Source organism: Eptatretus burgeri, unplaced genomic scaffold (assembly GCF_056783735.1).
Source record: "Eptatretus burgeri isolate ZD-2024b unplaced genomic scaffold, Ebu_testis_v1 Ebu_testis_scaffold_935, whole genome shotgun sequence".
NCBI classification, from domain to species: domain Eukaryota; kingdom Metazoa; phylum Chordata; class Myxini; order Myxiniformes; family Myxinidae; genus Eptatretus; species Eptatretus burgeri.
In genome coordinates this window covers 12,501-25,000 of record NW_028222884.1, presented here as the reverse complement: position 1 = coordinate 25,000, position 12,500 = coordinate 12,501, and the positions used below count along the sequence as shown (strand labels likewise).

The 12,500-nt window shown below is 48.9% G+C and overlaps 2 protein-coding genes across 7 annotated transcripts in view; one reads left to right on the top strand and one right to left on the bottom strand.

Moving 5' to 3' along the window:
• Positions 1–3,517: 3,517 nt before the first annotated feature.
• LOC147006971 (zinc finger RNA-binding protein-like) lies at positions 3,518–7,336 on the bottom strand. Its single transcript, XM_085867701.1, has one exon. The coding sequence runs from the start codon at positions 6,788–6,790 to the stop codon at positions 4,187–4,189; it is 2,604 nt and encodes an 867-aa protein (XP_085723827.1). The 5' UTR covers positions 6,791–7,336; the 3' UTR covers positions 3,518–4,186.
• Positions 7,337–7,382: 46 nt separating this feature from the next.
• Positions 7,383–12,500, top strand: part of LOC147006970 (nucleolar transcription factor 1-like) — a 17,557-nt gene continuing 12,439 nt past the window's right edge. Inside the window, exons 1-6 of one of the 6 annotated variants that reach the window (XM_085867707.1) lie at positions 7,383–7,836; positions 8,664–8,768; positions 8,886–9,061; positions 10,903–10,986; positions 11,957–12,112; positions 12,197–12,261. In XM_085867707.1, the coding sequence (XP_085723833.1) occupies positions 7,710–7,836; positions 8,664–8,768; positions 8,886–9,061; positions 10,903–10,986; positions 11,957–12,112; positions 12,197–12,261 (713 nt within the window). In that variant the 5' untranslated portion in view covers positions 7,383–7,709. Of the gene's footprint in view, positions 7,837–8,663; positions 8,769–8,885; positions 9,062–10,902; positions 10,987–11,956; positions 12,113–12,196; positions 12,262–12,500 lie in introns of those variants that run through there. The other 5 variants (XM_085867703.1, XM_085867704.1, XM_085867702.1 and 2 more) reach the window with 5 other exon arrangements.

Sequence of the window (12,500 nt, the reverse complement as noted above, 5' to 3'; positions counted from 1 at the left end):
AGTTAAGGATGGATTCGAACGAAACTTGGTGAACCCATCAGTGGGATTCATGTGAAGTGCTCAGCTTGGTGGAGGTGTGCGCTCTACCTGGTGCCCTGATCGTTTTTTCATTTTCTTCCTTCTTTCCCGACGTCATTTGGCTTTTTATGTTTCAATTGTTGTTTCTCATCCCTCACACCTCTCACGTCATGATGCGGTGGACACAAAGGCCTTTTACATCAAACTACTGCTACGACTACTACTTATTCAACTAAAGTAGTAAGCCTCGTGTTGGCTTCACAGTTGAGGTGGCTGGATTGAGATCTTAGGGTCTTTAGTTCCGGCCACTGTTTGTACTCTTAATTAACAACACGAGGGTTGACTCAACCTGTCATCCTTCCGAAGTCTGCACTTGTGCTGCTGATGGGGGGCGTGGCTGTGCTGCTGATGGGAGGCTTGGCTGTGCTGCTGATAGGGGGCGTGGCTGTGCTGTTCATAGGGGGCGTGGCTGTGCTGTTGATAGGGGACGTGGCTGTGCTGCTGATGGGGTGGGGGGCGTGACTGTGCTGCTGATAGGGGATGTGGTTGTGGTGCTGATGGGAGGCTTGGCTGTGCTGCTGATAGGGGACGTGACTGTGCTGCTGATAGGGGACGTGACTGTGCTGCTGATAGGGGATGTGGTTGTGGTGCTGATGGGAGGCTTGGCTGTGCTGCTGATAGGGGACGTGACTGTGCTGCTGATAGGGGACATGGCTGTGGTGCTGATGGGAGGCTTGGCTGTGCTGCTGATGGGGGATGTGATTGTGCTGTTGATAGGGAGCGTGGCTGTGCTGTTCATAGGGGGCCGTGACTGTGCTGTTGATAGGGGGCGTGGCTGTGCTATTGATAGGGGGCGTGGCTGTGCTGTTGATAGGGGGCGTGGCTGTGCTGTTGATAGGGGATGTGACTGTGCTGTTGATAGGGGGCGTGGCTGTGCTGTTCATCGGGGGCCATGACTGTTCTGTTCATAGGGGGTGTGGATGTGCTGCTGATGGAGGGCTGGTTGTGCTGTTAATAGGGGGCGTGGCTGTGCTGTTCATACGGGGCGTGGATGTGCTGCTGATGGGGGGCGTGGAAGTGCTGCTGATAGGGGGCGTGGATGTGCTGCTGATAGGGGGCGTGGCTGTGCTGCTGATAGGGGGCGTGGCTGTGCTGCTGATGGGGGGCGTGGATGTGCTGCTGATGGGGGGCGTGGATGTGCTGCTGATGGGGGTCGTGGCTGTGCTGCTGATGGGGGGCGTGGATGTGCTGCTGATAGGGGGCGTGGCTGTGCTGCTGACGGGGCTGTGGCTGTGGGGCTGATGGGGGTCGTGGCTGTGCTGCTGATGGGGGTCGTGGCTGTGGCACTGATGCAAAGCACTGTGTAGGTTTGGGCAGGAATTTGGAACTTGTGCAGGGTGCCGGCGATAATCTGCCTACTCTTCACAAAAGACACAGTGGGATATTTAACGTCTACAAACTAATGCTGGCAGACGGGGCGTCAAGCATCAGGTCCATCCGACGGATGGCACACACATTGATGCCTCGCCATGCTTGTGAGACACCAGGGTCGTAGTTTGTAGCTGGGCCGAGATCCAAACCTAATCTTGAGGGCTCACACGTGAGTGGGCCTCGCTCTGGGTCATCCTGCCAGGTATCATGGTCCCCTTTTGAGAGAGACGGTAAGGTACTTGTGCTGGTGTCGTAGCCGAAGTTCATTTACCTGCATCGTCCAGTTACCTGTATCGTCCAGTTACCTGTATCGTTGCTCTTTGAAAGGTTCTTGAGTTTGCATTTTGATATCCTGAGGTTTAACGAGGTGAAAACGTTCACCTTCTTCATCCACAGATCAAAGAGACATTTTCAAGAGCGTCATCGTCTCGCTGCTGGTTGGAGGACTGTCCATCGTCGCCGGCACCTCGTCCGTGATTGTCGTGTTGTTGATCATCGCCGGAACCTTCCGCTGCCTTCACGAGAACAAACTTCTCTAGTGAGTTTCGATGTTTACTCCTAATACGACGCAGATTTATTCGATCCAACAACACAAAACGCCAAGAACATTTGGACAAGCCATCCTCACAGTCGGATCGTCCATCGTCACGCACGCAAGTATCATGTCACAATTCAGGATTTTCATCCCGAAACAAAATTATAAACATGTCTTCATGACGTCATTATTCTTATCAACGTTGAAAAAATGTCTACGACTCAATGGAATGATACACCGACACAAACGGACACGACTGCATAATACGTACTAACTATTTATCTTTTTTATTATCCCAACACAGGCCGCACGTGAGTACTCACGGGGAGGGACGGCGGAAGAATTTCCCGCCAAATGTGAACATAAATATATATATATATATATATTTACATTGTAAGTGCTTTGTTTTCAAAATGTCGTCCGATCTGAGGATCTTCAGGTGGATAAAATGGACACGCTTCCTCTTATTTCATCCAAACACAGACACGTACAAGGTTGAGCGGACGCTCCGTACGTGCACATCGACGAGCTTGACGTCATGTTAACACGTCGTGTCACTGTGACTTGTAATAAACATTTTATTATTATTTTTATATTTTTTTCTACAAATTGCTGCTTTTCCCTTTCCCCCAAAGGTATTAACAGCCTCTCTCTCTCTCTCCTGTGTTCATTTTAACCTTGTTCGAACTCAAGAAACGTCACACACATGTATAATAAGAACCTCTATCGTGTGTTAACATTTCAGAAAGCTGATACTTTAAATTAAAACTTTATTCACATTGTTATATCCCTGAGTCAATGAATTAAATGACGTTTAACCGATTCTCGGCCTTTGTTTTTGGTTCTGATCGGTTTATTTTTGTCCGGATTCAAACGTACGACCACTTCCTGAGCTCATCTCATTGAGCCGCACGTAGTGATTTTTTAAAAATAAATAAATAAATTGCTGGTTGAATTCAGTTTCCTGATATGAAAATTGTCTTCGAATTTCCAGTCAATCGGATGAAAATTGAGGATTTTGGAAAATTGACCCGATGTTGACCTCAAAAGAAGTGAGCGCTGCTTCACGCGGTCACGTGACATGTGGTAAAGTTTCAATTTCCTCCGCTGAACGGTTTTCGATGCACCATTTTAACAGAGTTTGGAAGCAAGCGAATCGGCCTGCGGTTACGGCCATAAAGAGTGACGAAGAATCCCCAGCGGGTTCATCACATCTCCATGGTGGGAAACCTGTCAATCTTTCCCGTGCTGATAATTATCATAATTACAACTGATAATTGGTCTGATGATAATCAGAGCAATGTTGGTATCATCAGGGGAGTATTTAACAGACTTTGTTCCAGGATTAAAACATCAAGTTCGTCCCCTTCGACCCTGATTTTTATTAATGTCGTGAACAATCGACGGTACATCACGGGTGATGAAGGTTGTGTTCAAGTTTCATCAGAATTGGTGTGAAACACTTATTCATGAAATAACTAGTCCACATTACCCCCAATTACCCCCCCCCCCCTAATGGCCGTCCCCGCAACAATATACAGGTGATGGAGGGTTTTGAAGTGAGAGAGACGTCATACACAGGGGCAGGTGTGTAATGAATCAAAGTTCCTTCGATTGACCGATGTTCAAGTAATAATTTAATTAAATTCACAAGTTTGAGAATCTAAACAAATTTAATAATGAAAAAAACAACAACAACAAACTGGGAAATAAATGTCAGACTTGGGAAGCATTCCTTGAATTCCGACAAAGAACGTTGTCAGAGAATCATCAAAGCAACAGGAAAAAAGGTGCGATTCGAATACTCGACTTCAACCTGAGAAACAACAACAAGGTTGTGACTAACAAGGACAAACAGGAGGACACGAGGCCCATCAAGGCCGTGTCGTCTCCCCGCAACACTCATCTGTACCCTGCGGCGGTTAAAAAAATATCTACTTCTTCGAAATGTATAAAACTTGTCACCACAGGAGGGACGTTCCACAATACATATGAACAATGGTGTCCCGTGCCATGCCCCCCCTCCCCCCCCCCACGGTGGTGTTGATTGGCCCCAGCCCTCCGCGACACCTTTCGAAGAGCGAGTCCAGGTTCGAACAATACAACGCAAACGAAGCAACCAATCATTATGATAGAAACCATTAAATAATTATCTTCAGCTGTAGAAAGATTCCAATTGATGTGTGTAATAACATTCCTGATTTAATGGACGAGATCTTTGGAGGATTCCTTCTTGACCTCGACGTCGGCTCGTGGTGCAGGGTTTCTGTTCCGTTTCCTGGTCGGCAGTTCGAAGTCAGACTGCCTGGTGGGTACCAAGCCCAGCAGCTTGTTGGTCTGCTTGGACGCCATCAACCTGAGGGCGTGCTGGGCGCTGGCAGTTAGAATTTCTCGTTGCTGCTCCGTCATGGAGCTCAAGACGTCCTTGGGCTCCAACTCACACGGGTCGTGAAGACCGGGTCCACCGGGAAGCAGGATTCCTGCGGCGAAACACTCGAGCACTCGCCGAAGCGCATATCCCGGCCTGAGAGGCTTGGGGGCACTGCCGATCGCCTTCTCTACCAACAACTCCATGGTCCAGCTCGGTAGACAAGCCCAAGCAGCGACCCGACGACAGAGGTCTCTCATGATGCGAATGACGACGACGCAAGACTGTAGCCTGACGGCTTTTGCCTGGAACCAGTTGGCGCGGCGAATGGCGACCAGAGCGTCACGGCACTTTGGCCCGTTGAGGAGGTCCTCTGTTACCATGGTTACATCTTCCATCAGGGGAGAAGTGAGGGTGACGGAGACTCGGGTTTTCGGATCGGAGTTCGAAGTGATAATCACCTCCGCTTCCTCCACATGTTGCCGCACCTCGTAGGTCTCTTCACTCAACGCGGCAAGCCGTGCAGGTAGCTCGGAGGCAATGCGTTGCAACAGTGCGGGGGTGGGTTTTACCGTGCACAGCAGCACCAGCCGCACGCTGAGGTCACCGTGCAAGAGCAACCTCTTGGCGAGCAAGCCGACCCTCATCACCCCGAAGACGACTCTTTTTCCCTCACCGCCTTCAGAGCACTGGGAACTATCCTCTCCATCGGTGGTGTTGCCTCTCCATTCGGCGAGATGGTTGCACACCAGCTTGAGTGCATGCTCGGTGTGCCAGACGACGCGTAGGACCGTCCGGAGTTCCATTTTCTGAGGACGGATGGCCATGTGGTGGGTCATCACGGGACGGTCTTCGTACTCATTCGGCAATCGCACCACCTGCACTGCCGGTGCCCGTGGATGTCGAAGACGAGGTACAGACTCCAGAAGGCCATCGGGACCTCGCCGCTCCCCAGTCTGCTTCAGCAGCTCATCGAACCTCCAGAACATCTCAGTGCACACCCCTTCAACCCGCCGGTGTTCTTTCTTCCAACGTCTCCAATACTCATCATGGCATATCTGTCTGAGGTCATCCTGCATCTTGGACATACATACACGATCCTTCACCTCCACCTGCAGCTCGGGGTTCACCTTTTCCTTGGAAGGTCGATGACGGCGCCAACTTTTCTTATGAACCTCTTTGCCGTCGGGGTCATCGAAATGACACTGGCACTGACCTTCATCGTCACGAACCTCCTCGAGGTGGTCGACTTCCACAGGTGGAGGTGTACGTTCGGCTCGAGGAGTGGTTGCAGCTTCAGACAACAGCTCGCTCCTGTCCGAACGAGCCGGAGGACCGTCACCACTGTCTGGATTCGGACATTCCTCCCTTGTCGTATCACCGACTACCTGCTCCACACCATCCATTAAAATGACGTTTCGGTCGACGGCCTCCTCAACAGAACTGGTTGTGCTGGTGTGAGATGATGAAACCGGGGAGTCAGTAGCGTCAGCATTCCCAGTCGCAGTGTTGCTAGTTCCGCTGTCATTCGCGATCTGGATAAAAACCGTGGAATTCCTGGAGGGAATTGGCTTGCCCAGGCTGATGTACATCCGCACGACCTTTCGGTGCTTGGCTCCTCCAACGTGAGTCGAGTATTCGTCACGACCACAGCAGATAACGTCGCACAGGTCGCAACGCACTAACCGCTGATGTCGAAGTCCATCGATATCGGGCCAAGGACAAACATGTCCCAAATTCCCACAATTCCACTCCGTTTCCTTCCTCTTATGCTTCTTCCCATCCAGGTGTTCCTGGTGTTCCTGTGGACCGGCACAAACGATCTCGCAAACGTCACAGTCGTGTAGATGCGGAGGCTTCAAATGACGTGTCGATGTTCGAACATTCGTACAGTGTTTTATGTTGTTGTTGTTGATGTTGTCGTTGTTTTGTTGTTGTTGTTGTTGCTGCTGATCGGATGATGTTGCCACTGAATAAACAGCCGATTCACTCTGAGCATGACGTGTACCTGTAAATGTCGCTGCGAAGGTGCTGCACACCGTCCCCACCGTGTCGGTGGTCCGTGTCATCTGAAGAGCCTGGGTAGTTGCAGGTGGTGGTGGTGGTGGTGATGGTGGTAGTTGGCGCCCTCCCTGGGTGTACCCGAGTTCGGTGTGCGCCGTACCCGTCGTCGCTGGCACGACCACTTCCCCGTACTCTGGGTAGGCCGCACGGATATCCGGCGCGTGCACGGCCACGTACGTGGTGGGAGACGTGCACGGAAGGACGGGTGCCTGATGTGCCGAGTCATCGACGACTGTTGAGGAAGGCCACGGGGAGGTCACGGCCATTGACCGTCCACCGTCGTGCGCGGCGTCGGGAAATCCGAAACGGTGAGTCGCCATGTCGGCCTCGTCGCTCGGACGGCTGGTCACGTGTCCTACACCACTCACAGACATATTAATAAATATCTTCTCGTCGTGTACCCGATCTAGACTAGAGAAGGCCGAGTCTATCCGAGAGGGGGCTCGGGCCTGTCACACGAACAGCAGAGCCCCACGTACGAACACACACGAGGCGGAGGTCCGAACTCTCTCATGTAAATCATCAGAGCGTGTTGTTGTTGTTGTTGTTGTTGTTGTTGTTGTTGTTGTTGTTGTTGTTGTTGTTGTTGTTGAGGTGGGCAAGAAACGACTCTGCAACGCTGAAGCTTCAGTCAAAAGCTTTCAAAAAAGAAATGTGCATAAATTATGATAATGAGTGACGTCGTGTGCATAAATTATGAAAATGAGTGACGTCATGTGCATAAATTATGATACTGAGTGACGTCATGCGCATAAATTATGCCCACGTCTTCGGTTTATATTTTAAAATAGAAACTTTTTAAAATGATAATCGAACAAAGTGAAACACAACCTGAGGAAATTATTGTGAATTGAACGCACGCGTCGTCCGTCCCGTGACGTGTTGAACGTGAAGCCTTTTCCCGCTCTCGGAACTCCCCGGCCGTCCGGCCCGTTATTTCACTCTTGAGGTGTATCGCGGAGGAAGCGTGAGCTCGAACGGGAACTCCAATCGTGCCATTCGAGGGAGTGCGTGAGCGTTGGCTGTGTGGAATATTTCCGAGCGGACGTCGACCGAAACGAGTGGATTCATTTGAATAAAGCGAGATTGGAAACTAAAAAATATATATATATATAAACTTTAATTGAATGAAGGAGATTTTGAAGAGGGAACTCGTCACGTGACGTCACTAAGTGAGCGGAGAGTTTTGGCGGGAACTGCAGTTGCCAAGCACCGAGTGCTTGTGGAGGCTCGTTCCTCACTACTCAGTGGTGAAAGATTTTTTTTTAATTGCCGAGAGGAGGAGAGGGGACGATGGAGGTCGATAAGAAAGTTCAAGCGACAAATGGATTCGGATCGGACGCCGAGGCAAGCGTGGCCGGCTCGAGCCAAGCCAGGCCCGGGCTGGAGGCGGATTTTGCGCCGACGGCCTCGGGAATCGGTGAGGGTCGTTCGTTTTACCCCTCCCCCCATCCCCCCCACCAATTTTTTTTTTTAAATAATAAGAGGAATTTGCTCTCTTCTCTGAAACGACACACACACTTTCAATGAAACTTGAGCACAACCTTCATCACCCGTGATGTATCAAAGTTTGTTGGCATTCAAAAAAAAGTCAGGGTCTAAGGGGGTCTTTGCAGAGGTCTGCGCTCTCTGGAGTGCTGGTCTGGTGAGCTTGGGGGAGGAGGGGGTTTTAACGAGGGTAGAGAAGATGGCAGGGTCGGGGGTCGAGGTGCAAAGGATAATCCAGGTGGGTGCAGTTTCTTGAATGAGGGTGTGGAGGGATTGATGGTGATGGAGCTGGTAAAGCAGGAGGGTAAACACGAAAAGGAGTAGTGATGGGGAGGATGCTGTACGCAGATTATCTGGCTGTTGTGGTGTGGAGTGGGTGGGAGGTACAGGAAGTGCTGGGGGAGTGGAAGGAGGCATTTGGGAAACATGGACCGACGATGAGTTTGGGGAAGATTGAGGTGAAGCGAGTCGGGCAGTGAAGAAAATAAATTAATATCGGGTAAGAGGGGAAGGAGATCGGACGGGGAAATAGGTTTGGGTATTTGGGAGGCAATCGTGACCAGGGTATGGTAGTTTGGAGGTAGAGGTGTGGAAGGATGAGTTTGCTTGGATAAGGATGTAGGGATTGATGAGAACCCTGAACGATGTTACAGATTCTAATACAGGACGTGGTCTTTGGTGATCTTTTCCACCCTCTCACTACCAGCTCCCTCCTCCTTACCTGGTTACCAATCCAACCGACTGGTTTTTGTGTGCCAGATGCTGACGTGCAAAGGAACGGCTTGTTTGGTGCCGCAATGAATGGAGAAGCGCAGGACAAGACCCGGGGTCCGGACAGAGATGTTCCGGTGAACGAGCAGCCCGGTAAGGAGGTTTTATTGTTTCTTGAGTGCAGGAATTCCTCTGACGTCACGTTAATCCTTGTTTTTAGTTGCTCGAAGGTGTCGGCTTCATTACTGATTTTGTACTTTTTGCCTGAAGACCCTTGGACCAAAGAGCATTTGCTTTTGCTCCTGGACCAGATGAAAGCCCTGCTTCCGGAAAATGATAACTTCAAGTACAGCAGTGCAGAGTATCAAATGGATTGGGAGAAAGTGAAGTTTGGAGACTTCACTTCCCGCACCTGCCGGCAGTGCTGGTCCCAGCTTTCCACAAAGGTGTGCTGCGTCGTGCATGTCTCGGTACTTTGGATGTTCAAAATGTTCCACGAATGAGATCCTCACAACGGTCCAAGACTGACCAAGTTCCTTTGTGTTTATTATTTTTTTAATTTCACAAGCACATATTGCCGTTAGAAAATATTTTCCGTACAAATTATGTACGATGGCCGTACCGAAAGTCGTGAGCACGTTTTTTTACGGTAAAACAAAGGTACTTGTAAAATACTGAAATTGTCAAGAGTAAGTAGACAAATCGCATGACTTGTCCGCAAAATCTCCAGAACGTTCCACGTATTTCTTATCCCGAGTAGAGGTGAGCGTTAGCACGATGAGGGGAGGTGAGCGTTGCAACGATGTAAGGATAGCACCACGATCAATACAGAAAACACCTTCATTGTTATCACTGCTGTCGAAGACGGCAGAATCGAGAGGAATGTACGAAGAAACACAAGGTGAGGTAAGTGTGTGTTCGAGACGCCACACCACCAAGATGGACCGTTGCTTGCTGATGCGGATACACCTGATAACACCCGATTGGTCAGTGCTGCGACCATTCGAGAAGTGAATAAAGGTGACATAGCGACAGCCACACAACCTCTTTATTATAATAAGATTACTTTTGGCAGTATCAACTGTATTCCGACGATTTTTCACGACAGACCAATCAGCCTTCTCCCAATCATCAGCAAGGTTATTGAATCCATCATCGCTTCAGACATCAAATCCTTCCTCTTCTCCAATGGCCTGATTTGCGATCGTCAATTTGGTTTCAGACAAGGTCACTCTACCCTGGATATGCTGCTTCTGCTCTCCCAACAATGGATGGAGGTCCTCAATGACTTCAAAACAGCTGTTTACCACCACCTCTTATCATCTCCCATCCAAATCCTTGATCTTTTCTACCCCCGTTAATCCACACCAAGCCCACCTCTTTCAAACTTCCTGTCTTCCTTCCTGAAAGTCCCTGTAATGTCCATTTTGTATTCCCCAAGTTCCCTGCCCCATCCCTCTCCCTTCCACAGATCTAATGTATCTGTTCCCCACTGTTTTGTCCTTCCCACTTCCGCCCCTCTCGTCTCATGCCCCCCTTGCTCTGCGTAGTGTGTTAGCTCTCATACGAGCCTCGACAAGGTATACAAAACAAACAAAAAAAAACGTGTGTTCACTTCGGTCGATCTTGGAAGATTAAAATAAATCTCGAAAAACATTTTCCATAAAAGAGTAATTACGTCTCTTAGCCTCAGTCTCTTAGTCTCTTAGACTTGCAAACCGAGCCTCAAGGACGGTGTACAGAAACGTTTTTTAAAAATAACAATAAAATCCACTGCACGTGATGTGTAACGCGCGCAGGGTAAAACGAGTGTTCGTTTACGTCTGTAAAGGATGTCTAATAAATAAATAAAGATATGAGCACACCTGACGCTAGGCCGAGGCTTCAGACTTTGGCATGTCCACGAAGCTGGACCGTTGAAATGAAATGTCCCAGAAGATAAAGAAAACAGGGTTATATTTGTCCACGCCGTGTTTTAAAATCATGCTTCTTGCCACGAAACATCATATTTTCCAGTCTCCTTGAATATTTCGAATAAAATAACTGCAACCTGTCATTTTTGATGGGATTTTATACTAGTTTATACTGTAAGAGAGCCGTTGAAGTCCCGAACCCCATTTTTCCCATTACCCCCTAAGTTTGTGTATTTGCGGTTCGCGGGGATTTTCAAGGACGTAACCGCCGCGAACGGCAATGCTCTCCTGTACATACCCGAACACCGTGGGGTATCGTGTCCTGTGAACTCTCTAGTTTGTTACTCTGTGTTGTTTTGTGGTTCTGTGCACAGGTGAGGAAGTTCCGTACTTTGTCTGAGCTTGTTTTCGATGCAGAGGAGTATGTGAAGACCCTGGACAAAGGAATGAAGATACAGGTGTGTTTCGGGTCTTTGTTCTCTTCTTGCTCTTTCCATACTGAACAGAAATTATTCCACAACATACAACATGGGCTTTACACATGAAGAATATGCTGAGCGACGTCCATTTAACTTTGGTGCAACAATTGGGAACTGCAATCCAGGAAGTGTTCCTGCAAAAGATCGAGACAATCGAACATGCGAGAAAAGGGTTCATTATGTCATTGTTCATATGGAGATGTGATCCTGTAAAAGAGAGCGCACCTGCCAACGGATCTGACCGGTTCGTCTGGTGCTTGTGTAACACCTGCTTAAGGTAGATTGGTCCAGAGGTTCGCATCACGTGGTTACTCATTATCAACGCGATACTCGCTTGTCTCAAGGTCTCAAGGACTCGCATTGGGCTGCTCGTGTACGTACCATGTACCACTTGTGAATGTTTAGCAGCTGTCGAGGAACCTTGGTCGGGTTCCAAACAGCAAAGGGCTTACCTTGTGTAGCTTTTCATGGTTGCTTCCTGCAGCTTTCTCCGGCTAGAAGAGCACAGGACGAGTCAGTTTGTTTATAATCCTCGCCACCTGGGGTAATTGATAAGGTTGAGTGCTGATTGGTTATTCCCTCCGATAACGGGTTCTTCTTGGTGAAGATCCGGATCTTCACCGAAATCCAATCGATTCTTCCTCGTCACACACCCAACCTGTCCACCAAGTTTCGTCCGAATCTGGCCGTAACCTTTTTGAGATATCCTGTTCACAGACAGATGAACAGTCAGACAGGGGTGAAAACATAACCTCCGTCCACCTTCAGTGGCAGAGGTGAAGAGGAACAAAAATTAAAAATAAAGGGTTGTGGGAGGGGGGGGGTGGGGTTCATAGGTGTTTGTGTAAGTTCAATATTTATTTACCGAAACAAGAAGACTACAATATGGTGATTAATAACACCCACCATCCTGAAACTTGTTGTGAGTATACCTTTCGTTTGTTTGCAGAATCACCCAGATTTCCCAAAGAAACCTCACACGCCAGATCTGCACTTCTGCCTGCTGAAGCGTAAGGACATTTCCAAGCTTCACCCACAGATCACTAACCCAGACATGAATCACATGCTCGCCAAGACCTACAAGGACATGCCCGAAAGGAAAAGGGTAACGTCTTTCACATTTACCTGATAGCTTTACACCTGCCTGCCTGTGGACTCGTGATCATGTCCGTTTCTTTGTGCTCCCAAGATGAAGTACCTTGAGGAGTACACGCAGGAGAAAGGATCATTTGATGAAGACACAAACAATTTCTGGTAAGTGAAGCCAAAGAAACCATTAAAATGGATCTCTCCTTTCTGCCTCCCAACCCCGAACTCTGCTCAGTGCTTAAAGGCCCAGTCACACCTTGACGTTTTAGCCAGCAATGGCAACGTATCAAAATGTATGTAAAACGCTGGCTTACGTTGAACTTTTGATGTTTTTTTTAAAAGATTCCGACGTATTCATAACGAGTTGGTCGTATGCATAACGTATTAGTAACGGACACAGAACG